This window comes from Eupeodes corollae, chromosome 2 (genome assembly GCF_945859685.1).
Source record: "Eupeodes corollae chromosome 2, idEupCoro1.1, whole genome shotgun sequence".
Classification (NCBI taxonomy): domain Eukaryota; kingdom Metazoa; phylum Arthropoda; class Insecta; order Diptera; family Syrphidae; genus Eupeodes; species Eupeodes corollae.
The window spans coordinates 99608385-99634421 of record NC_079148.1 but is presented as its reverse complement, the minus strand read 5'-3'; the positions used below and the strand labels follow the sequence as shown (position 1 = coordinate 99634421).

The 26037-nt window shown below is 33.5% G+C and overlaps 2 protein-coding genes across 2 annotated transcripts; both read right to left on the bottom strand.

The window, feature by feature from the left end:
* Positions 1 to 364: 364 nt before the first annotated feature.
* On the bottom strand, positions 365 to 23673 carry LOC129948347 (cleavage and polyadenylation specificity factor subunit 5). The gene is made up of 5 exons (XM_056059310.1): positions 23275 to 23673; positions 8267 to 8531; positions 7733 to 7898; positions 688 to 802; positions 365 to 614 (listed from the first exon to the last, which is right to left on the bottom strand). The coding sequence occupies exons 1-5, from the start codon at positions 23397 to 23399 to the stop codon at positions 593 to 595; spliced, it is 693 nt and encodes a 230-aa protein (XP_055915285.1). The 5' UTR covers positions 23400 to 23673; the 3' UTR covers positions 365 to 592.
* Positions 23674 to 25001: 1328 nt separating this feature from the next.
* LOC129948349 (acyl-coenzyme A thioesterase 13-like) lies at positions 25002 to 25835 on the bottom strand. The gene is made up of 2 exons (XM_056059313.1): positions 25684 to 25835; positions 25002 to 25387 (listed from the first exon to the last, which is right to left on the bottom strand). The coding sequence occupies exons 1-2, from the start codon at positions 25768 to 25770 to the stop codon at positions 25049 to 25051; spliced, it is 426 nt and encodes a 141-aa protein (XP_055915288.1). The 5' UTR covers positions 25771 to 25835; the 3' UTR covers positions 25002 to 25048.
* Positions 25836 to 26037: the final 202 nt, after the last annotated feature.

Here is a 26037-nt window from a genome sequence, read left to right as displayed (position 1 = left end):
TTTTTTGAAGAAACAAACATTTTTAATGGAAGCGAAACTAAGAATATTTAAAAATTCAAAAATACTCAGTAAAGCCGAAAAAGCCTTCAAACAGATAATTTTTATTTTATAGCCTTCCTTTTTATGCACATAAAGTAACTGCATTTTGCTGTACTCGAAAAAGGACAGTGGGAGAGAATGGGTTAAAACGTTTTTGGTTATAAAAAATAAAAGCTGACCACTTTTTCTGGACTGCCTTCTATGTATTTATTTTTTGAGTATTAAAATAAATACAAATCATTGTTACCCCATCGATTAGATTTAAAAAAAAAAACATTCGAGCTCAAACGCAAAGATGTTTGTCTTACAATAATAAATTAATATATATTTTTTATACTCTATTGCTATTTTTTATTTTTAAATATTTTACACTATAGTATATTTATTTGTTGATAAACTAAATACACACAAATACAATCTGCATTAATTTAAATGTCAATTTCAGCTTTAAAAAGACTTTTGAATGAGCATTTAGTAAAATTCTTTTTATTTTATTTTGTTCATATAAATATGCATAAACCTTTTGTAACTTCTTGTCCCGAATTGGCTCGCTTTACATATATATGAAGTTAAATCTGCAATAGAATACAAATCAATATAAATTAAATGAATCAAGTATTATTATAATAAATTATTATGAAATATTACCTGCATAACGCTTGCGGCAATGACGAGATTATGGGTCCATAACCCTGCGAGTTGTCATACAATTCGAAAAGTGGTGCTGCGACTAACTTGTAGTTTTTAGGTACGGCAAATAACGCTAAAAAATAACAATTGTCTCATTTAGTATACAATTTAAAAAAAATATATTTATTTCTTATTTTATAGAAAAAAAAACACTTAACAAATTCACAGGTTTTCTACTTTATATTAATTTTAAAACAAAAAGAAAATTAAAATAAAAAACAATGTACCTATTTATGTTTACAAAAAATGGTTGCTTAGCTGAATGTGCAAAGTATGACCGAAACTTAATATCTTTAAATTGAAAACTATGCATGAACTTATAAGTTTCCTCTTTTTTATTTTCATTCTTAGTTGCATTTTATGAGCATTACAACAATAATCAGGCGAACAATTAATACACCAAAAAGAGAGGAAAATTGAATTTTCCGTTCTTATATGCAAAACAATTTGAAATGTCGAATTCAAAATAATACACCAAAGACTTTAGAAAATAGAAAATGTCGTATGGAAAATGTACACAATATTTTCTCAATCACCAATGTTTAAGTTCTAATAATAACTACGAAAGGAGTCAGATACGTTTGGACTAGGAATGGAAATATTTGTATGAGGAGGAGTGAGGGTGACAATTCTGTAAGAATTAATTATATTTCTTATTTTGATAAAATATGAAAATTGTTAATCCTATTAATTATTCAGTTCAAAGTATTTGTGAAGTGCCACTTTTTAGTAGTTTTATCGATGATTGCTTTTCTATACAACAAAACATCCGTCGTCTCAGAATTTTTTTTCTAATTTCCTAGCTCACATTGAGTCATTTAAAAAATTGCCAGCTTTAATAGTTCTAACAGAGATATGGGTTTATGAGAGTGAAATGAGCCTTTATAATATACCGGGTTATGCTTTATAGTTGTTGCAATGAATCTTATTCGTCAGGTGGTGTTGCAGTTTACATTGCGGATGTAATTTGTCGTTTTGTTATCAAAACGAAAACTATACAATGTTATGTTTCTACAGATTGCACGCGTTTAGTAAAAGTTTGTTTATAGAGGAACTCAGCCAATGAACCAACTAGCTTAACTGAATCTTTAAGTACTTGCATTGACCACATTTTTACTCGTTTTAAAGTCAGCAATAAATTAAAATTAGTTGAAAGTGTGCTTGCTAAATATTACTGATCATAAATCGATCATTTTATTTAATGAGTTACAAAATAATCTGGGGTGGAATCGGCTAAGGTGATTGTTGACTATCAATTTTTTGATAGTCAAATTGACTATCATTTTCATTCCGTCTGTGTAAGATGATTCAACTCAATTCAATTCGATTGAACAATTTCAGATTCAAATTGTCAAAATTCGTTGTTGCCTTGGTGAAATTTTAAATTGATTCTTATAAAATATCTAAATAAGAGTTTCAAATTGGCTGATTTTAAATAAAATTCTTACTTTTCTTGCTTTTTTCGAATGTCGTAAGCTTTGTCGGTCACAGGAATGTGTTTTTTAAAAGAAACAAAGTGAACTAAGAAAATTTTCCAGTCGTTTGTGTAAGCGTCTGGTAGCTCTATTCGGAATAAAAAAATTTGTTTGAAAACGACTATCACATTTTTTTGTGACAGCTTTTTAGGTATCAATTTGACTATCACCTTATGTAGATCAAATTCGATCATTTTGATTGTCATTTATCAACAATCAGATCGAATTTAATCTACTTAAGATGATAGTCAAATTTATACCTAAAAAGCTGTCACAAAAAAATATGATAGTCAATTTCAAACAAATACGTTTATTCCGAATAGAGCTACCAGACGTTTACACAAACGACTGGAAAATTTTCTTAGTTCACTTTTTTTCTTTAAAAAAAACACATTCCTGTGACCGACAAAGCTTACGACATTTGAAAAAAAGCGAGAAAAGTAAGAATTTTATTCAAAATCAGCCAATTTGAAACTTTTAATTAGATATTTTATAAGAATCAATTTCAAATTTCACCAAGGCAACAACGAATTTTGACAATTTGAATCTGAAATAGTTGAATCGAATTGAATTCGCTGCAAATTTAAAGTCATTTTGACTATCAAAAAATTGATAGTCAACTATCACGTTAGCCGATTCCACCCCTGAATTCTACTTCAGTAACACAAAGAAAAGAGCACTATACCACCAATTACATATTTTCGCAGAATATTTTGAAGCATGAATTTTGGGATCAGGTTTATTCGAAAACGGTCCCATCAACTTCGTTTCCTATTCTTATCACAATCTTGCAAAAACATATAGAGTCATGTACTTCTGTGTCGATAAAAAATTCTAATAAAAAAAATTCTAATGCCTTGGGTGAATAAGAGTCTCCTTAAGCAGATTGAAAAAAAAAGAACACAATTGGTATTAAGCTAAAAAAACATCCAGATAATGTAAAGCTAAAAAAGTATTACCTCACACTTTGTAAAGCTGTTACTACAAATGTTGAATTGACTCGAGAAAAGTACTATTGTAACTTATTTGAAAATTCAAAAGGCAATATAAAAGAAGAGTGGAAGGCTGTTGACAGCATTTTAGGTAAAAAAAACCAAACGTAATAGATACTATTGTAGTTATAAATAAGTTCAAATAAATTTAATGAATATTTTACTGAAATATCTGAAACATTGAAGCCATCTAGTAATACCGGTGATGATTGTGATTGTTATAATCAACATTGTCCAGATGCTGAATTCATACAATCAAATAGCTTTGCGTTTAATTCTATAACCTCTTTTGAAACCTACAAAATAATTGTACGTACTTAAAAAATAGCATTTTATGTTTCAGATGTTTTGAGTTACATATTTAACTTAAGTGTTGAACAGGGCTGTTTTCCTGAACAATTTAAATGCGGTGAGGTTATTCTCTTCTTTAAAAAGGGAGATAAGAAAAATATAAATAATACTTTTTCAAAATTTTTTGAAAAACTTATGATTAATACAATTACTTCTTTCCAATCAGCTTTTTGGTAGTTTGAAGAATAATAAATCTACAATGGCTCTCTTCATTGATAAGACAAAAAGACAAAAATGGTTGATATGGTTGACCACGATTTACTTTTAGGTAAGTTGTATAATGCAGGGGAGTAATTTTTCAGTGGTTAAAATCATACTTAAAGGGAAGAGTTCAAAAAGTTATTATCAACGGTACACAAAGTGAAGCTCGTTTTTTAAAAAATGGAGTACCAAAGGGATCAGTACTCGGCTCTTTATTATATATTAACTCTATTTTTAAGCTTCGATGAAATGGCCTTTCGACGGCATTTGCTGATGATATATCATTTACCTGCCAGTCTAATTCGGATTTTAATTGTGTTTTACTAATTGAAGAAGATCTCGAAGTTCTAAGAAACTTGGTTTTCTAACCATAAGTTAATAATTAGTGACAAAACTAACTAAAGAGAAGAACTAAACTTGAAATATAGAAAAATGTCCTGGTTGCTTGGTAACAACTCTGATTTATCAATACAAAACAAAATAATTCTGTATAATCAATTACTAAAGCCTGTTTAGACCTATGGAATCTAATTATGGGGCTGTACAAAGAAAACAAATACCTAAATCATCCAAAAATTCCAAAACAAAGTCCCTCATGGAATAGTTAATGCACCTTGGTACATAAGAAATACGATCTACATCGTGACTTACAAATAGAAATGGTTACAGAAGTTGTTAAAAAATACGCTGTATCGCACAACCAGAGACTGCAAGTCATACTAATTCTGATTATAAGAAACCATGTTCGGAGATTAAGAAGAATCAAGCCTCATGAGCTTATGGTCTAAAAAAAACATGGATAAGTATTAAAAGTTTAAACTTCCCTCAAAGTGATTGTACAAAGTTAAGAAAGAAAAATCGGAAGTCGATCCTTCAAGATTGGTCCTGATGAAGAGGTGGTTTTAGTGGTTAAGAGTCCCACACTACTTGGTGTGAAATACTGCCAAGTGTCTTTTGAAGATTTCCTCCTGTCAAAAAAAAAAATGCTTGGAGTTGTAGGCAATTCTAATTCACAATTGTGGTAAACCTAATTTCCAACATAAATATTCTTCTTCCGATTCTTGTTAAAAAATTGATTCTGTGAATAGTTTTAAATATTTAAGTGTAACAAATGATTCTAACCTTAATTGGAAAAATCATAGTTACAATATCAAGAATCAGTTGATGCGCATAACGCGAAAAATGTATCGTTTAAAACCATTCTGCTCTAAAAAGGTTCTAGCTTCAATATATTATGGTCTTTCGCACTCTTAACTGCAATATGGGTTATCTAGCTGGAGTGGTTCGGTTGATTGCCCAAAAACATCTTATTAGAATTATTTGCAACAAAAATCGTTATACTGAAAGTTGGCCTTTATACAAGGAATTGCAAATTCTACCTTTGAGAATAAAGAATTTTTCAAGCAAAGCGGTAATATTCCTAGTAGAAACTTTCAGTTATATAATCTAAGAATAAACAACATGCACCTTGTCAATGAACCCATAAGACTCATTTCTCTAACTTTTATACAGCCGCTGCAAAGTCATTCAATTTAAAACTTAAACCTTTTCTTAAAAAAAGTAAAAGACTGCCTTTAACAATTGATTTAAATTCTATTGATAACTATTATTGAATTTTGTATCATAGTTTTGTAATCATAAAAATGTACCATTTTGTTGTTATTTTTTTCTGAATTTTATGTTGAATTATTTAGTACCTATGAATGTATGCATATACCTACTCTTTTTATATATCTGTTATACTATCTTTTTTTTAATAATAAACACACACTCAAGGGGATATTAGTACCCTTATTATGCAAAGGCACAGTGTGAGCACTAGGGAGAGGAGAGAGGGTTTAAAAGGAGATTTAAATATTCTATGTTCAATACTTTCCAAGAGGCTTAAATAGGTTGCAGGAGCACCAGCCCAGAGATGGGAGTTATACTCAAGCTTTGGGCGTATGTAAGTCTTGTAGATAACAGCCAGATTAGAAGGAAATATTTCTTGCATCGCCTAAGGAAACCCAAACACCTTTCGGCATTTTTGGCGACATCGCGTATTTGATCTCTCCCCAAGAGGTGGTTGGTGACACACATACCGAGAATATGGAGTTGTTCAGTCTCATTGATGCAAGGCCCATCCATGGATAATGGCAATGGGGGTATACCTCGCTTTAACGATACAAGACAGCATTGGGTTTTCGAAGCATTAAATTCCACGCGTTTTTTTAATCCCCATTGAACAATGCTGTTTAGGTCGGAATTTAATGAGCTTATCATATTTTTTCGTTCCAGTTCCATCCGAAGAAGACGAATGTGAGTCTAAAAACGAATATGAAAAGCTAAGAATACTATCGTCAGCGAAACAATGTACTGAATTAGATTTTGCAGACAGGAGATCATTAATTAAAATGAGAAAGAGTGTTGGAGATAAAACAGAGCCCTGGGGCACACCAGCATTTATTTTATAGTTTTCAGACTTGAATCCATCCAATACTACTTGTATTAAACGATCTGAAAGATAATTACTAATCCAATGAAGCAGAGATTCATGAAAACCGAATGAATATTTATTGATTTACTTAACTCAATAAACCATTGTTTTATTATTTGTATTGCTGATTGTCACCCCACAACAGTTTCTAATTATTGTAAAATTAAATCACAATGTATCATTTAATACTAACTTTCAAGTTGAAGAATGATAGCTATCATTTATTCCTTTTTTACACTTGCTATTGTACTAGTTTTTAGTTGGAAATTAAAAAATGAATGAATGAATATTTTTCGAATTCTAATCCTATCGAAGTTCACTTCAATGTGAAACTTCAGATATGTTTTTATTAACATTTGTTCATCAATAAGAATGGCCCTAGTTCACACAGGACTGTAGCACCACCTTAAGTCAGTCATCAATAAGAAACATTCAAAATTGATTAGACATTCAAGAAGTCTTAATAGTATGAACATTCAAGTAACTTATTATATAATAACGAATGGTAATACAAAAAAGGTAAACAAATAAGCTCGGTCGTAGTTACTTCGTTGAAACATACAATCGAAAGTTCATTAATTCAATTGTAATATTTCTATTTAATTAGGAAGTCAACTTTGCACTTAAAGCTTTTATAAAATTTAATAAATTTACAATGTTTTGAAAAGTTATATTAACAGAATTTGTTTATCCTAGGAGAAAAAAAAAAGATTATTTTCGATAAATGAGGCTACAAAACTCAAATCAGTTAAACTTCCATAAGTTAAGTACAGAGCGATAGTTAATTACAGAAATTCATTAAAATGAGTTCAACAAAATATATATAAATTATTAATTAAATAATCAATACATGAAGAGATATTTCTTCAATCAAATTCAATACAATACAAGAAACATTTGCATTAATTTTTAAGAAAAAAAGATTTCTTAAGAGTTCACAAATTTTAATTTGCCATTGAACAACTCTGCTAAAACAAATTCTTTTACAAATTTATATATAAAAACATTCGAGATAAATTTCATCATTCAACAAACAATAATTCGAGGCAAAAAGAATCTGTTTAGCGGCAAACATTTATTTGATTTGACTCATCAACAACTCAATAATGTTACACTTTTTTTATTTATCGAGATTAAATTGTTATTTTCTGTTACAAAACAAAAACATAAATAAATAGTTATTCTAGGAGTTTTCTTCTTTCTTCTTTGTTTGTTTGTTTGTTTTTTAAACGCGAGTATTTTTCAACAATTTTTTGTCGTATAGTTGATTCTACAATATTTGATCGCAACGATTAAAATATTTTTAAACAAAATAAAAGAGTATAGCAAAATAAAAATAAATTAGTATTTGGTATTTAGATAGTATTTCTTTTTTCTTGTTTTTTTTTACAATTTCTAGAGCTAGGAAAAATAACAATGTTTTTGTTGTTAATTAATCTCCAAATTCTTTCTTATAAATATTTATATAAATTAAATTACAATTTGTCTTTAATATTATGAAACATTACCCTTTTCGTGAAGTTGTACCAAAAACAGTCGTTTGTGTTCCTTGGGTTTGGTGATATGAGGTGGGATGTAGGGGTATTGTGGTGGTTCGAAATTCGGTCGCCACCAATTTCCGATGGTGTCCTCGACAATCCAATCTTGTTTAACGCCATCCTGTCTGCCTAATGTCTAAATAAATCATACAATCATATACAATCTAACATAAATTACAAATTTAAACAACGCTTTTTACACATTTTATCACATCAGTTTTTTTTTTTTGTTTTTTGTTTTGTGTTGGTGTCAAGTCAACGTAAATCATTTTAACAACAAATTAGTGCATTTCTATGCACACACACGAATAGTCTTACTTAAAATAATATAAATGGATTTATTATTTATTCACATTTGTTTTAACATTTTCATACAATCCCCATCTAGAAAACATGTATCTTGGTGGTGTTCGTAATCATATTCGAACAAACGAGACAAGTTTCTTTTTCGTTTTTTTTTTTTTTTTAAGGTAAAGAACTACAGTTACGGTTGAGTTAACTTACCTCTGTAAGAAGTCTTTTCAGACCTTCCACTTCATCTTCTCCAGCGTTAAGTTCGCCTCCGGGTAGTTTGAAGAATGTTGTACCCAGTTGTAGGAGCAAAACATGAGGAAGACCGTGCTCGTGAACTAGCAGGACACCTTCCACTGAGCGGCGCATTCCGATTCTGTCGAATTCATCTCGCATTCTTTGGAATCGTGCCGGCACTGAGGGGTCCTTTTCGAAGAGAGGTTCTTTTGTACCGAAGGTGTAGTTTGTCAAAGGATATCTACAATGTAAATTAAAAATATTAACCCTTTTTCGAAATCAATTCAATATTAAAGTCTAAAGTGCCCGAAGGAACTTTTTATTTGAAATGAATAAAATCAAAATATAATAGCTCGAAGTCCTCATTTGACTGACGCTCAAAAATAAATTTAGTATGTTAAAAAAAAGAAAAAGCTCTTGCTAACCGCTCTCTTTTGGATAAGAGTTTAGTATCAAAGCCCTCTCTTGAGAAACTAAAGTGTCGCTATATGAGATCCTCATGATTCCCGTCCTTCTAGAGATTGTTTTGAGATAGTTGGATAGTAAAGAAGAAAATTTAACAAAGTGCTGTAAAGCAAGACCGCATGTAAGCCAACGCTCCGTCCCAGAAAGCCTTCAAATATACCCGCAGGAGGAGTAAAAAAAACCACACCCTTAAACAATTGCTCTTTGTGAAATTCGTCATTATTAGAAAAGTACCGAAATTTGAATTCATAAACTGCCTAAAATACGGTTTGTCTGCACATTTAGTTCATGAAATTGCTCAAGATTTATTTATTTATTTATTCAGCTTAAGCTTTAACTTAACATAACTTAACACTAGCTTAACAATTTTTTGTTAAGTTCTTGTTATCAGTTTTCAACATTAATTCTTTTATGTACAAGAACTAACAATTTTGATTTTATTTAAATTAAAATTAAAAGGGACGAGGAATTCGAACTCAAAAAGCGAAAAAGTAAAGGGTATCTTTCAGATGGGATTTGAAAATGAGCAGCGTTGCAGTGACGATGAATTTTTGTGTTCATCAGAATATTCGTAGCCTTAGGAAAAATTTTAATAATTTTTTAGTGCACATTGAGTCATTGGTGAAATTGACGCTAGTTATAATTTTAAGTGAAGTTTTTCATAATATAAATGGTTGCACCTTGTATGGCAGTTGTAATGAATCGTAGTCTGCCAGCAGGCGTTATAGTAGTTTTTGTGAAAAGTGATCTTTTGCGTGATTGCAACAAAATTGAATCTACGAGTGCAGATATTTTAAGTATACATTTACTCTTAAATAATAATTGGTTTACTTTAATTTGCATTTACCGATTGCAATTTATAACTAAAAATATTTTTCTCCATAAACTTTAAAACATATTTAAAGTAGGTTAGGTTGGTTAGGTTGGAGTGGCTGTCCAGATGTCATTGACACACGTAGACCATTGTGATACCACTAATGAGGTTACTCATGTGAGAGTAATGAATTTAAACAAACCATTTTGTACTTTTAATAAAGTTAGAGAGACGTTTTGTGTCAATCGTTGCCAGTTCACTGGTGTTATCGAAGAAGGGAGAGTGCTGGACATGTACACAGAAGGTGTTGGACTGTTTCCTCTTCCTCCTCGTCCATGCAGCTTCTACAGAATTCATTTGTGTAGACCCCTAGCCTCAGAGCATGTCTTCCTATGAGGCAGTGTCCCGTTATTACTCCAATTGTAGAGATTATACTTTGTCTGCTCAGTGATATCAAGCTTTTTGACCGTTTTAAGTCAATACTTGGCCATATTTGCTTGGTTGCTAGGCAGGTGGTACTTTGTAACCATCTAGAATTTGTTGTTTCTAGAGCATATTGCTTGAGAAGATATTTGCATGTAGCAAGTGGTGTTCCTATGTTATGTTTTTGTCTAACATAAGGCAGAAGTGTTCCGTTTTTGGCGACTTTATCGGCTTTGCAATTTCCCGGAATGTCTCTGTGGCCCGGCACCCAAATGAGGTGAATGTTAAACTGTTCCGTCATCTCATTCAGAGATGATTGACAATCGTGGACTGTTCGAGAGTTTGTGGAGACAGACGCGAGAGATTTAAGAGCGGCTTGGCTGTCTGAGAAGATTCGTATATCCTTACAAGATATAACGTTTTCTTTGAGCCAGGATAGTGTTTCTTTAATCGCCATTACTTCTGCCTGGAATACACTACATTGATTGGGAAGTCTATAGGATAGACTGAGATTCAGTTGTTCTGAAAAGATACCACTTCCAACTCCGTGATCGGTCTTTGAACCGTGTCCAGTATTGTTACTAGTCCATTGAGAGGTGGCTCTAAGCCTTACACATGAGTTGGCAGCCACCTTTTTAGAGAAGATGTCAAGTGGTGTTAGGTTTAAAAGCACTTCCAGTGCTGCGGTTGGTGTTGTGCGAAGTGCTCCTGTGATGCACATGCCTGCTGACCCCTGGACTTTAATGAGCTTATTTAGATTTACCATCTTGTCCAGTGCGGTCCACCATACGACGGCTCCATAAATGAGTATCGGCCTGATTACCGAAGTGTATAGCCAGTGGGTTATTTTTGGGGAGAAGCCCCATTTTGATCCTATGGCCATTTTACAAGTAAAAAGCGCTACACTAGTCTTTTTGACTTTTTTATCAACATTTGCCTTCCAATTTAGTTTTTTGTCTAAAATGAGGCCCAAATATTTAGCTTGATCGGAAAAGCTTAATTCCTCTAATCTTGGGTGGGCTAATCTGAGGAATTTTATATCTTCTCGAAAAGAGTATTAATTCTGTTATATTTAAAGTAAAAAAAGATAAAAACCTTATAGTAATTGGTAGATATTGATCTTTTGGATAAATGTGATAAATATGCGGAAAATTATTCACTCTTAATGGCGTCATTTGGTCTCAAAAGTTTTATAAATTAACCTACCCGTATAACAGGTACTAGTGCTAGTTATATTGACCATTATGTTTGTGCGTTTCCATAAAAATAATAAATCTGTTTTTAAATGTTATGTATCCAATTACAAATTAACGGACCACCATTTTTGTGCTTTGTATATGTGCAAACATAGCTCGGATAATTAGATCCTTATAACTTCGGGAAAAATTAAGGTATACATTTTGGGAAGAAGTTTACTTTGAATGTGATCCTATTAAAGCTTTTTATTTATTTAACTCAGTTTTAGATAAACACATCAAAGATTCTCAGAAAAATATAGGCTTACTTTACTAACCGTTTTAATCGTTTCAAGGGTAATGTCAAGATGGAATGGGAAGTTGTCAATAACTTACTAGGGAAACAGTCAAAAAGCAATTAAATTAACAATGTTTTAAAAAACAACAATAGAGTTAATGATAACACCGACATACATAGCTAATAGTCTAAACGATTTTTTTTTTTTAATATTTCGGATATCTTTGAACCATCTTTTCCAATTAATAAGTTGCAATAGTAATATTTTATCAAACTTAAAAGAAGATAGAATGCAAGTAAATAGCTTTTGTTTCCAAGCTATCACGCCCGCAGAGATTTTTAAAATGATAAGTCGCCTGAAAATACAAATTCTTGCACCAATGATGGTATTTCTGAAAAAAAAAAATAAATGGAATTGCATGGGAAATTGTTGATATTTTGAGTTTTATTTTTAATATTAGCTTTGAGAGTGGAATATTTCCGAAGTTGTTAAAATGTGCTGAAGTAATTCCACTATTTTAAAATGGTAATAGGAAAAATATTAGTGACTACAAACCAAACTCGTTACTTCCTACCTTTTCAAAGCTTTTTGAAAAATTAATAAAAGTGCGAATGCTTTCATTTTTAGAAAAAAATTGCAATTTTTCATCCGAAGTTTGGATTTAGACCCGGTAAATCCACTGAAGATGCTATTCTAAAAGTATGCTGTAACTTATGCAATGGTGTTGAACAAAATCAATCAAATATGGCACTTTTCATTGATATGACTAAAGCGTTAAGACATGGTAGACCATGATTTGCTATTAGTCAAACTTTATAATGCAGGGTTTAGGGGTTCCACTTATGAATTTATTAAATCTTGTTTGGTAGGCAGAGAGCAAAAGGTTCGTGTAAATAGAGTTTTTAGTACATCGGTTCTTATAAAGAATGGAGTTCCACAGGGATCTGTTCTTGGGCCATTATTATGTATTATTTATATGAACTCCCTATTTCAACGAAGGTTTAACGGTAATAAAATAGCTTTTGCTGATGATATTGCTTTCACTTATGCGGAAAAAACACTTTTCGAATGTATAGTTAGGATCAATGAGGACCTTCAAATGCTCAGAATCTGGTTTGCAGCTCACAAACTAATAATAAGTGAAAAACCGAAAATGATGCATTTTGAGACATCAGTTTACCGCTACATATTAGTGGAAGAGACAACTTCAAAGGTTCTAATCTTTGCCCGAAAACCTGTTTTAAAATTAATTCTGTTGATTCATTGAAATATTTAGGGCTACACATCGACAACAAACTGAACTTGAAGTGTCATATTGAAACAGTAAGAAACTTATTGACTTGAGTAACTCAAAAGATGTATCTTTTAAAACCTTACTGTTCACGTAGTGTTTTGTCAATGATTTATTACGGACTTGTTAACTCAAAACTGCAATACGGTATAGTTAATTGGGGAGGCGTTTACATGAACACTTTTGAATCCCTCTTGGTTGCTCAAAAACATATCGTACGAATCATATGCGGTAGAAATCGATTCACCATCCTCCCTCTTAGACATCTTTATGTTTTCAAAGTTTTGAGAGAATTCTTTATACAAAGCGGCAATGTACAATCTAGAAAATCGTCCGTATTTAACTTACGAGTAAATAATTTAGCACTCTTCAAAGTTCCGTTTGCACCTAGATCAGTTTTCACAAACTTTTACCCCCTTTCCCTTATCTATCAGAATTAATAGTAATTTTAACTTATTTATTAAAACCGTCAGATCATGGCTTTTTACTATTGACCTTAATGATGTTGAGTTACTTCCTAGAACTTAATAATATACATGTGAAGATGAAAAAATATAAAAAAAAAAAGTAAAGAACGAAAAGAGACAGCTAGCTAATATAAGAAGATGCAGCCGGTTGCAGCAGGAAAAACAGAAGGAAGGCAGTTTAAATTCAGCAGTGGCCGTAGTCGCGTCTTGATATTTGTCTCTCTATAATTTAAACCTTAATCTATAATTTAAACCTTAATCTATACTTTAAACCTTAATCTGTAATTTAAGAATTTCTCAAATAAATATAGCTTATCTGAATTTATATAAAAGTGGAAGCGTCTCTACAAATTTGGGGGATCGTCCGAGAAGGAACGGATAGCCAAAGAAAAATAAAAAAGAAGAGAAGTGGACTCTTGTTGGTGTTGGCTGTTGAGTGCATTTGCATTGGGGTGGAAATAGTGCTGCTTAGTTTGTTGGACAGTGGATTGTTGGTTATAGCTGCAAGTGGTCGGGTCGGTGGACTTAGTCGGGTGCTACGCAGTTTGGTTTTTGGTGGAGCAATCCGAGTGGCACATTCAAACCGTTGTTCGTTTTTTTTTGTGGTGCTTTTTTTTTAATTTGAGTTTGTCTGAGCGAGATGGCAGGACTTAATGCCATAGACAAAATGAATCTTAGTCAACTCAAAGTTGAATTGAAGAAGAGAGACGAGAATACTGACGGAATGAAGGCGGAATTAAAGTTTCGTTTGATGACGATATATGACAAGGAGAGCAATGGTGTTGGTGGTGGTGGTGAAAAAGAGACAAATAACGACTTTGAAGATGAAGACGCGGCGAATTATGATGATGTGAATGAGCAAGATCACGATAATACCATTTACACAAGTTGTGATTCAAAAACAGCAGCGGCCCCAAATAGTGGATCAGTAAATGGGCTGAATGTGAATCCCAACAAAATTGAAATGCGCTCGTCAACTTCGCGGTTTATTTCTTTTCGTGATGCCGAAGACTCGGTCGAAAAATTTAATGGTGACGGGCGAGAAGATATAAATGTTTGGTTGCAACAACTGGACGACATTAATTGCATTCTGCAATATAGTGATCATGAATTATTGTTGTTCGCGAGAAAAATGTTGTGCGGGGCGGCGAAGAAATTTGTTTTGTTGAAACCCAAAATTAATTCTTGGACTGAATTCAAATTTGTCATGAAAAATGAGTTCGAAATAGAAGTAAACAGTCGGGATATTCACGAAAAATTACGAAATCGTAAAAGACAGCCAGCGGAACCGTGGCGAACATACGTGTACGATATGATGACAATAGCGTCGCAAGGCAATTTGCAAACTAAGGCTTTGATCGATTATATAGTAGAAGGAGTTCAAGATAACTCACCAGAAAAACTTATTTTACACGGTGCTACAACGTTAGACATGCTCAAAGAAAAGTTCGTGGATTACGAGAATTTAACAAAAGACAGAGTGGTGATAAGTTCGAATCCTAAAAAGATTATATCACGAAATTTTAAAATAAATTCTGGTGCTAGCAATTCAAAATGTTTTAAATGCGGTGAGCATGGACATATCGCCAAAAAATGTCCTAGTGGTGATAAAGGCCCAAGGTGTTATAAGTGTCAAGCATTCGGTCATATATCCCCAGCATGTCCACAGAAGAATATAAAACAAAATGAAACAAGTTCATCGTATGTGAATTGTTGCCAAGAAGTCAATAGCATGTCGGTGGTGTTAAATTTGCGCGGGAAAACATTAAAGGCTTTGATAGACACTGGAAGTGATGTAAATTTGATAAGACGCGATATTTATAAAATAATTGGCTCTCCGAAATGTACTCATTCTAATAAAACATTTAGTGGCTTAGGGGGTGCGTGCGTGAAGCCCTATGGTAAAGTTCGAGAAACAGTAAATATAAACGGTGATGACTTTGAAAGCGATTTTTTTATAATGCCGGAATATAGCATGAAGACAAAAATAATAATCGGTGCGGAAATACTAAATAAGTGTGAAATATCCATAACTCCAAATAAAATAACTTTGCGGAAGATCGAGGTTTCTGATATGACAGGTGGTGTTGAGGAACAGACAGCTGCTCCGAATGAGCATGACATTTTCAACATTGGGGTAGCTACGGATTTTGACGAGATCAATGTTCCAAAAGAATATTATTCTGAGGTAAGAAATATTATTGATTCGTATATTCCTCAAAAGATAAAATCGTCAAAAATTGAGACCAGACTGGTTCTGCATGACGATATACCAATTTTTCAGCGAGCCAGGCGTATGGCCCCGTTGGAAAATTCTGTTATCAAGGCGCAAACTGAAGAATGGCTAAGGGAAGGTGTTATAGTTCCAAGCATGTCAGAATATTCTAGTCCAGTCGTTGTCGTAAAGAAGAAGGATGGAAATTATCGTCTATGTCCAGAAAGATAGATTTCCTATGCCAAGGATTGATGACCAAATAGATAAACTCTCAAGGTACAAAGTATTCTCTACCATAGATTTAAAGAATGGATTTTTCCATGTCCCGATGGCGAAAGATAGTCGTAAATACACTGCCTTTTCTACGGTCGACGGTCATTTTGAATTTACAAAGACACCTTTTGGTCTTTGTGTGTCTCCATCTAGTTTTTGTAGATTCATTCACGATGTTTTTAAGAATCTAGCAAATGAGGGTTTGGTTGTCATGTACGTAAATGACATTATTGTTCCAGCGAATGATGAGGTCGAGGGTTTAGAACGTTTAAAACGAGTCATGGGTGTAGCAGCGGAGCACGGTTTGGAGATAAGGTGGGATAAGTGCCAATTTTTGCAAAGAAGTGTCGAGTATTTGGGACACGTTATCTCTGACTCAAACATTTTTCCTTCACCAGCGAAAATTAGGGCAGTCCAAAACTTTCAAATACCGGCAAATGTGAAGCAACTGCAAAGTTTTCTAGGCTTAGTCGGATACTTTAGAAAATTCATCTTTCGTTTTGCTGAGGAAACTGCACCATTAACGCAACTTTTGAGAAAGGGAGTAACGTTCAATTTTGGTGATGAACAGAAAAAGTCTTTTGATAACTTAAAAAGGCTTTTATCAGATGAACCTGTTCTAAGAATATACAACCCCGAAGCAGCTACAGAACTGCATACAGATGCTAGTAAGGTGGGATTGGCGGGTATCCTGATGCAGAAGAGTGAAATTGACGACCAATTTCATCCGGTGTATTATTGGAGCAGGTGTACAAGAAAATCGGAGAAAAACTATCATTCTTATGAATTGGAGGTACTTGCTATTGTATCAGCGTTGGAGAAGTTACGTCCATATTTATTGGGAATACAGTTTACCATCTACACTGATTGTGCGGCGTTTGAAAGGACCATGAAGAAAGCTGATATGCCAGATCGGGTAAAGCGTTGGACAATTTACTTGTCAGATTATGATTGCAAGGTACAATTTCGATCTAGTACAAAAATGAACCACGTTGACAGCTTAAGTAGGAATCCAGTTTTGGTTGTGGAAGATACAGTTACATCATTAATCAAACAGGCTCAAGAAAAGGACGAGAGAATTTTGGCAATAAAGACAATTTTAAAAGATCAGGAATATGAAGATTATTTTGTTCAGAATGGTGTTCTTATGAAGCAAGTGGAAGGAAAGGATCTTCTTGTGGTGCCAGCTGAAATGCAGAGGGAGTTAATTCGGCGAGCTCATGAAAAACATCACTTCGGTATCAGGAAAACTGAAGAACAGCTAAAAACCGAATTCTTCATACCAAAAGTAGCTGAAAAAATTGAAAAATGTATCCAATGTTGTATCCAGTGCCTGCTGATGAGAAGGAAGTACGGCAAACCCGAAGGTGAGCTTCATCCAATTCCTAAGGGTGATCAGCCATTGGAAACACTGCATGTGGATCACATTGGGCCCATGACAGAAACAAGGAAGTCCTACAAGTACGTCCTAGTTGTGGTGGACGGATTCTCCAAGTTCACCTGGTTATATCCAACCAAGACCACGAATACTAAGGAAGTACTGGATAAATTGGAGATACTTTCCTCAACTTTTGGGTATCCCAGGCGCATCGTCACAGACCGAGGAGCAGCGTTTGTATCAAACGATTTCAACACATTTTGCGAAGGCAATAAAATAGAGGCAATCAAAATAACAACAGGAGTTCCACGAGGCAACGGGCAGGTTGAAAGAGTTAACCAGGTCATTATTTCGGTGTTAACGAAGCTTGCGATAGAAGAACCTGAAAGGTGGTACAAATACACAAATCGAGTGCAGCGATGCATTAACTCTACGTATCACTCAAGCATTGACTTAACTCCATTCGAAGTCATGACGGGAGTTAAAATGAGAGATGGTGTTGATGAGTCCGTGTACGAATTGCTTCGGAACGAGATGATACGAGACTTCATAATTGAGAGATCCGAACATCGGGCAGAGGTGAGGCAGAACATTCTTCAGGCTCAAGAACGTCAAAAACAGTATTATGATAAAAACAGAAAGGGAGCCCATCAATATTCCGTTGGCGATACAGTGGCCATGAAGAGGACGCAATTTGGCAGTCACCTAAAGCTTCGCAATCGTTTCTATGGTCCGTACAAAATCATGAAGCTGATGGGCAACGACCGATATGAGCTAGAGAAAATCGGTACCAGTGAAGGCCCTTACAACACCTGTTCGTCGGCGGATAATTTGACGCTTTGGCGGTACGAATCATCGGAGGCCGATGACATGTAGGATTGGCCGTGTGAAGATGAAAAAATATAAAAAAAAAAGTAAAGAACGAAAAGAGACAGCTAGCTAATATAAGAAGATGCAGCCGGTTGCAGCAGGAAAAACAGAAGGAAGGCAGTTTAAATTCAGCAGTGGCCGTAGTTGCGTCTTGATATTTGTCTCTCTATAATTTAAACCTTAATCTATAATTTAAACCTTAATCTATACTTTAAACCTTAATCTGTAATTTAAGAATTTCTCAAATAAATATAGCTTATCTGAATTTATATAAAAGTGGAAGCGTCTCTACATACATATACATATAAATAAACACACAACAAAGATTCTTCTCGGTTCCTAAAAAATACTAAATTATAATAAAATAATAAATTATTTTTCGTTACTAAATAAAAAATTATGAAAAGCTGAGTACCCCATGTCAGTTATTCTCAGTTAAAATTATGTGTTAGATCAGTCAACATTAACTTTATAATTATATATTGATTTTATTGTATTCTGTTTCCATCATTTAATTATATAATTTTATATTTATTAATTAAATATAAGTGAAATGAATGCAAAATAAATGGAATTGAATTGGTTTAAACTGCTGGTAATTAGTGCGGTGATGAGCGATATAGAAAAACGAGACAGATCGCAGATTTCGAAGGTTGGTGTTATGATGAATATCACTCAGGAGTGGCGGGGAATCTACTCGTATATTGCCCATTAACCATTGGTGAGCAAATAAAATATCAGCGTTTTTGGATCTAATATATAAGGGCTGCAAACTTATCAGTTTTAGTCGATCGGCATAAGGAGGCAAGCTGGATGTATCATCCTTAGGGAGGCCACGTAAGGCAAATCGAACGAAACTTCTTTGAACATTTTCAATTCTGAGTGAATGGTTTTCATAAAAAGGAGACCATACTTGGCATGCATATTCAAGATGAGGACGTACTAGAGAAATGTAAAGCGCTTTAGTTACATAGGGGTTGGAAAATTCTTTTGACCATCTCTTAATAAAACCGAGAGATGCTTTATTAATAATTTGGTCAAAATGGGAATGGAAATTCAGGTGTTTGTCACACATAATACCAAGATCTGTAATAGAATCGACTACGTTCACGGAAGTAGTATACTATATGAGATGGGATTTGTTTGCGCGAAAAGGTCATTTGTTTACATTTACCTACATTTAACTCTAGGAAATTATGCATGCACCAAACAGAAAAGATATTAAGATCAAATGTAAAAAATGTTCTTATCATCCGCAAACATTAGGATATCTGAGTTTTTTAATTAAAGACAGACATCGTTAACTGATAAGACGAAGAGAAGGGGGCCAAGGTGACTACCTTGTGGGACTCCAGAAGTTGCATGTATAGGACTGGAGACTGAGTTACGGGAAAGGACTCTATAAGTTCTATTCGCAAGATAGGAGCTTATCCAGTTTATAAATATAGATGGAAAGCCTAGAGCTCTTAGTTTGAGATAAATTATCTTATGGGATATTTTATCAAAGGCTTTGCTGTAATCAGTGTATACAACATCAACTTCTTTGCCATTCTCAAAGGGCTGACAAAACTTTGGATATAAATTTAATTAAGTTAGTCGTAGTGTATCTACCTTTAAGAAAACCATTTTGAGCGGGGGAGAATAAAGGCTTGCAATGGAAATAAACGGAATCATAAACTAAGCTTTCAGAAAGTTTTGAAATGCATGAAAGTTTAGAAATAGGTTTATAATTGTTAATTTCAGTTTTATTGCCTTGTTTATGAATGGGAAATATAAACCTTGAAAAAAAGAAAGAATTCAAAGAGTGCAGTTAGAGGCTTTGACACAGAGTACATACATTTTTTTAGAACAACTGATGGGACGCCATCAGGACCAGGGCTAAAGTTTTCTTTGATGCTTACGATTTTGGCAAGTACCATTTCTTCAGTTATTGTAAACGATGAAAGGGAGGTTTGAGTGCAAACATCTAAATAACTAAAGTAGTGTGGATCAGAATCATGCAGATGTACGGTATACGATTTGCTAAAGTAATTAGCAAATAGATTTGATATGGTTGTTGGATCAGAGGAGATTATGTTGGAGAAACTCATTGAAGGTGGAAACCCATCAGATTTTCGTTTGACATTTATAAACTTGAAAAATTTCCTTACATCAGAAAGGTTATTTTCCATTTGGTTAAGGTATTGGTTAATTTAACCCACACAAAACCAATTTAGTCTTATTATCGATGAGATACAAAATTCCATTTGTCAACCCTCTCTATATTAAAGGAATCCAATTAAAATTCTCAGACGATGATAAATACCTGGGCCTTGTTTTAGATAAAAAACTAAATTGGAAACTTAACTGCAATTCGACAGAAATTTCCACATATCTATACCTCCGCGATCTTTCTGGGATGATAGGAAATTTCTGGAAGATGGGTAGATCCATTTTTATACAGATGGTTCAAAAACAAAAAAGGGGTAGGTGGAGGTGTGTACTCCGAACGACTGAAATCAATTATCTCATTCCGCCTTCCCAATCAGTGTAGCGTGTTCCAGGCGGAACTTTTGGCGATAAAAGAAGTCTTGTCCTGCCTTAAGGAAAACGTGATATCAACATTTGATATCCGCATTTTCTCAGATAGTCAGACCGCTATGAAATCTCTGGGCTCTGTCTCTACAAACACCACAACTGTCGATCATCTCTAATGGAGATGGCACAACAGTTTAATATTCACCTTTGCTGGGTGACGGGCCATAGAGACATTCCAGGTAACTGTAAGCGATCATGGTGCTTGCTATCTCTAAGCAAATAGCATATAAGCTCGATAATAGGTGCTATAACTGGACACTATCTAATGAAAAAGCACGCCACGCGGCTGTGCAAGATTAGTACAGAAGCACCCCTTTTTTATATTTTCACACATTGCAGTGGTTTTTTTTTATTGAGGTATCCCAAGTAACCCTAAACCATAAACTAAAACGCAGCGATGAAATGAGCAGAGGGGAAACGTTTAAACTTGGAAACTCATTTTTCTGGCCTTACATTTTGCAAATTCAGAAAGGAGATCATCAAAGTCTAAGGAATTTAATAATTCCTTTTTAATGGACATTATAGATAAGCCTATCAATATCTTTTGAGTCATGGTTGTCCTAAGATAATTTTAAATAGTTTTAAGTTTAGAAAAACTACGTTCTCCTGAAGCTACTATGACCGGGATTGTATTAAGGATTTGGAGAGTAATTACTAAAATCGGATCAAAATCTTCAAAGGTTGAAATAAAAATAAAATTTAACACGTCTAAGCATGACCTTTGTGGTGTAACAAGCGGGTCTATTACGGTTAACTCTTCAAACAATTCTTCTCCTCCTAAATCTTTAAAACTACCTCATGTTATAACATTCTGCAAATTAAATTTTTATTTCTATCTATTTGTTTAAGCAATTAACCAACGAAGGGAAAACCAATTGAAACAATCTGCATTCTGCACCAGACTGGATGTACATTAAAAGAAACCTTTACAACAGTCATTAACTTTCAAAAAAAAAACTGCCTGCGCAAGAACGATTCGACTCCACGTAGAATCGTCCCTCTTTAATTTTTACACTCTACGCTCCTTTAGTTCTGCGTCATCTTGAGTTCAATTTTCATTAAATGCAACAATGAAAGTGATGTTAGCTAGTGCTCAAGAGATAACTTAGGATAGTTGTGATGAATGTTTCTTTGAAAACGGGCAGTCCCGAACACAAAATTAAAACCCAAATTCCACAAGTACCAATGTAACACCGAAGTTACTTTGAAAACGCCTTGGTAAAAATTTGAGAGTCCAATTTGCAGATCAGAACAACAAGTAGGAAACACGGGGTCACGAGGCACACTACAATATCGTAGTCATGATAGTTGCAGAGAAGCCTAGTAATATAGGACATGAAACTGTTCTTAAATGTGGATTACCACAGAAGCCCACCTCTTGTATATGGTCCAAGAAATTCTTCGAGAAGGTAAACCTAGGTATCTATTCAGAGATAGTCTTCAAGGGAACACATAGTACTATGTCTTCCTAAGACGTCATAATGAAGTTAGATTCTCAAACTGATGGACGAGTCCACAAGGGAGTAGTTTTGGGATCTTAAAAAGTATTTAGAAGAGATAAGTACATTCAAAATTTTAGAAGATCCTTCAAAAATCTTTGATCATTTTTAAGGCAACTCCAAAACATTAGCCGTTTTGGTTGCAATAGGTTGGAAAAATAAGAAATCTGAAAAGAGAAATCTCAGAGGTACCTACTATTTCTTTTATCTTCAATGCCGGTAAGATTTGAATGAAAGGGATACAGCTAATATCATGCACTGCATAAGGGCAGTCACGAGTCAAGATCTGTATGGTTTATAATATTATGAAATTGTAGTACCTACCATGGAATGATGGTTAGGGCTCTGGACTGTCATGTCGGATCCTTCCCTATGCCATTTTTCACGGGTAATGCCTCTTGCGAGGACAAATTCTCCAAGAATAATTGTTAAATTAGCTTGAATTATGTTTTATTTCGAATGCATCCGTACAAAAACGAAATAAGAACACATTGGGATACTTTAGATACGCTGAAGGAAAAGTGAAATTATGTATTGATTCTAATCAATATAATTAATTACAATTTTGAACCTAACATTCAATACATATTTAAATGCATATCAAATATGAAACCCAAGTCAGATATAAAGTATAAACATCCGACTGTGATCAATGCTGTCTGAAGGATACATTCTCACAATTGAGTGTTTACATTTCAAATTGATGACTTAGTATTTTTACTCTAGATTTTAAGTCTCAGCTAATACTTTTCAGTTTGTATATGTTAGTTCTTTAGATTCGATACTCCGGCTAACATCTAGTTAGCTGTACAAATTAATACAACTTTTTTAACAATTAAATAGTAAAACATGTAATTTAAATACATATTTCTAAATATAAAATATTGCACCAATCTATGTTCTATAGTAAGTTAGACAGGATCAAAATGCATGCAATCTGTATTTTGAAGCAGATGTTATAACAAGAAATAAGCTTAGCCATAGACCGGGACGCCCAATTCTTGAGGGTGCGCAAATAGAAGACAGTAGCTCGATCTGTCGAACAGATATAATTGCTGTTGTAGACACAACAGTAGGTCAAAACGTTTGTGAGATGAAACTTATCAATTAACGACTCCTAAATATTGAATTACATTCTTATTCCAATGCAAACAAATTAGTGCAGCCTTTTTAGCAAAGCAAAGCATCTCCCCACTTTCGTTATCTTTTTCTTAATTAAATTAAAAACAAAAACTTACAAATTTATTGTTCTATTAATCGTCAACGATTGGCTTAGTTTATTATTAGATGATCCTTCAATTTGCCCCTGGCTGCTCCGCCGTGGCCAACCTGTTCCAGCTTTGTTAGCAACTTGAGACGCCATTTTCACTTTTGAACAAATGGACAATTTTTTCGGCAGACGAGAGTTTGCTGTTTTTTCTATAATTTATTTATCCACTTTCACCAGCAAAAGCCAAAAGTAGATTAAAACAAAAACAAAATATACCGATTCAATTTTTTCTTAATTATTTTGTTTATTCTTTTTTAGTTAACTTTTTTGGAAAGAAATTAAAAATTTGCCACTAAAATTTTGTTCAAGCTATCGACATCGAAAAGTACAAGTAACAAGAGAGGTTAGATAGAATTAGAATAGAGATTTGTTTTTCACACACTCAAATTTTCACATAAATTTTTTGTTTATTGTGAACTATTTTGCTGGTTTGGTATACCGGCCGATAATTGATATTAAGTTCGAGTCTCGATAGAATGCATTCAGCAGCAAATATAATGAAATTCACAATGCAGAAGTTATGTGAGACATGAAGAAGAAATCACATTTGTTGGATATAGTCGCCAGTTATATATATCTTTGGATTTTATCATTGAAAACAATAATTGGATCATCAGCTGTCATTCAAAATTGCAGTCATTGAAAAAAAGTTCCTGATTGAAATCCACAGACAAATAAGTGGAACGATTCCCTTCACTTTTGAACATAAAATTATCAGTTGTTTAAGAAAATGAATCCCTTTTTTATGAAAAAAAAAATCTTTATGTGGTTTCCGATCGATTAGTATATAATTTTCATTTCTTATTTCGTCAAAAATCGATTTAAAATTTTTGCCGGATCGATTTCAATGATAGCTAAGCTATAACTGGCCCTATAACCAGAAGTACGCGGAGTCATTCTATCAGACATTTTGTATTTGTGACACATTTATCCCTCTCGCTAAGTCATTTTTGTTTTTAAGTTTATTTATTTTTTAAACATACTGGAGAACTGAACTGTCAAAAGTGTTAGAAATTGTCATCTGTCTCTTTCAAACCATACGAAACAAACTTGAATTCAGCCATGCTCAACTTTTTACTCCATTAACTTGGTCAATTTATTTAAAGAAAAGAAACACAGTTCAAGCGTTCTGACATGCCTGAACAAAAAAAGAAATAGTTCTTTTTTAGACAGCTGAGTTCTCTGCTCTAAGCTTGGAAAGAAAAATGCCTTGAATTGCAAAGCCGCCATACAATTATTTATTGAACGATATATTGCCGCTCCGCTGAAATTATAATTTTCTGTCTCACGTTGTTAGAACACCTTAGGTTTGTTAGAACACCTCAGGTTTGTAAGAACACCTCACGTTTGTTAGAACACTTCAGGTTTGTAAAAATACCTCAGGTTGTTTAGAACACGTCAGTTTTGTTAGAACACCTCAGGTTTGTTAGAACACCTTAGGTTTGTTAGAACACCTCAGGTTTGTTACAACACCTCATTTTTGTTAGAACACCTCAGGTTTGTTAGAAGACCTCAGCTCACGTTTGTTAAAAAACCTTAACTTGCTGAAATGTATGAGCAGTTATGCTTTTGTTTTTTCTACTGTGGTTTAAGTATCAAGTACTATGCAACTCCACGATGTTAAAATCTAAAACTCCTTTTGTAAACAAAAAGATGGTTCAATTTTAGAGATATTTCTTTCATATATTAAGTAAATTAAACATACAATTTTATATTCATATTTTGCTGTTTTGTTAAATACTTTAAAATCCAACAAATTTTGTCTGTGCTCCTTTGGCAATAATAGCACCATTCTTTTTGTGCCTCAGTTCACATTCAATGTATGCTAATGTTTTTCCAGCCTTAACTGTTGTGGCATCAATAATCACCTCATCACCCTCCTTAGCGGCCTTTAAATAGCTTACGTGCAAATCAACAGAGACACCCGGATGACAGTCTTTTGACATGAGAGCATATGTTGTTATGTTATCAACAAGTGTGGCAGTAAATCCTCCATGTAGTCCCCCGCCACGATTTAGATGTTCTTCTGAGACAGTAAATTCTGCCAAACACTTTCCGTCGCCACCACTCGTGATTTCAACCTGCAATTCAGAAAATAGAATTTATTTGTATTATTCTTTTAATTATTTTTATCACGTAAGAAAAATGAAAAATATAATGTTACTAGATTTCGAATAATAACATGCACCCTGTACCATGATTTCTTGAACGACTATTGTGAATTTGTCTTTGCTGATTGTTTTGCGTGATTCACTGTGAATACTACAAAAACAATGAATGCATGAAAAAGGGGAACATAAAAACGTATGAATGGAAAGCGCCGATTGTTCGTTATGGACAAAACGATTTCTTTTCTATAAAATATTTTATTACTCACCTTCTTCATCACACTATCATATCCTTTAGATTTAGCTATATACTCAGCAATATACTTTAAAAATTCTAAACCTTTCTTAGCCGACATAATTACAAGATACACGATTATCGACAAAATTATTTAAGATTTGTTATGAAACTGCTAGTTTGACATTTTACTGTTAGTTCACAATAATCTTTGCCATTCATGAAATTTAAAATAGTTGTATTTTAAGTTTAATTAAACAGGGTGATTCAAAATTGTTCTGATGATGTTGGAGCATTTACAATTATTATAAAGTCATACAAACCGAATTGTTTAATTTTAATGAACAAAGCTTTTCATACTTGCTTTGATTTAAAACCAATTAAAGTC

Excerpts from the sequence above, each read along its gene's own strand:
- LOC129948347 (XM_056059310.1), bottom strand. The coding sequence starts at position 23,399 with ATGGCGTCTCAAGTTGCTAACAAAGCTGGAACAGGTTGGCCACGGCGG. Across the intron at positions 803-7,732 it reads GGTACAACTTCACGAAAAGG|CGTTATTTGCCGTACCTAAA; the intron begins GTAATGTTTCAT and ends GTTATTTTTTAG. Across the intron at positions 615-687 it reads TTGCCGCAAGCGTTATGCAG|ATTTAACTTCATATATATGT; the intron begins GTAATATTTCAT and ends ATTCTATTGCAG.
- LOC129948349 (XM_056059313.1), bottom strand. The coding sequence starts at position 25,770 with ATGTCGGCTAAGAAAGGTTTAGAATTTTTAAAGTATATTGCTGAGTAT. Across the intron at positions 25,388-25,683 it reads ATGATAGTGTGATGAAGAAG|GTTGAAATCACGAGTGGTGG; the intron begins GTGAGTAATAAA and ends TCTGAATTGCAG.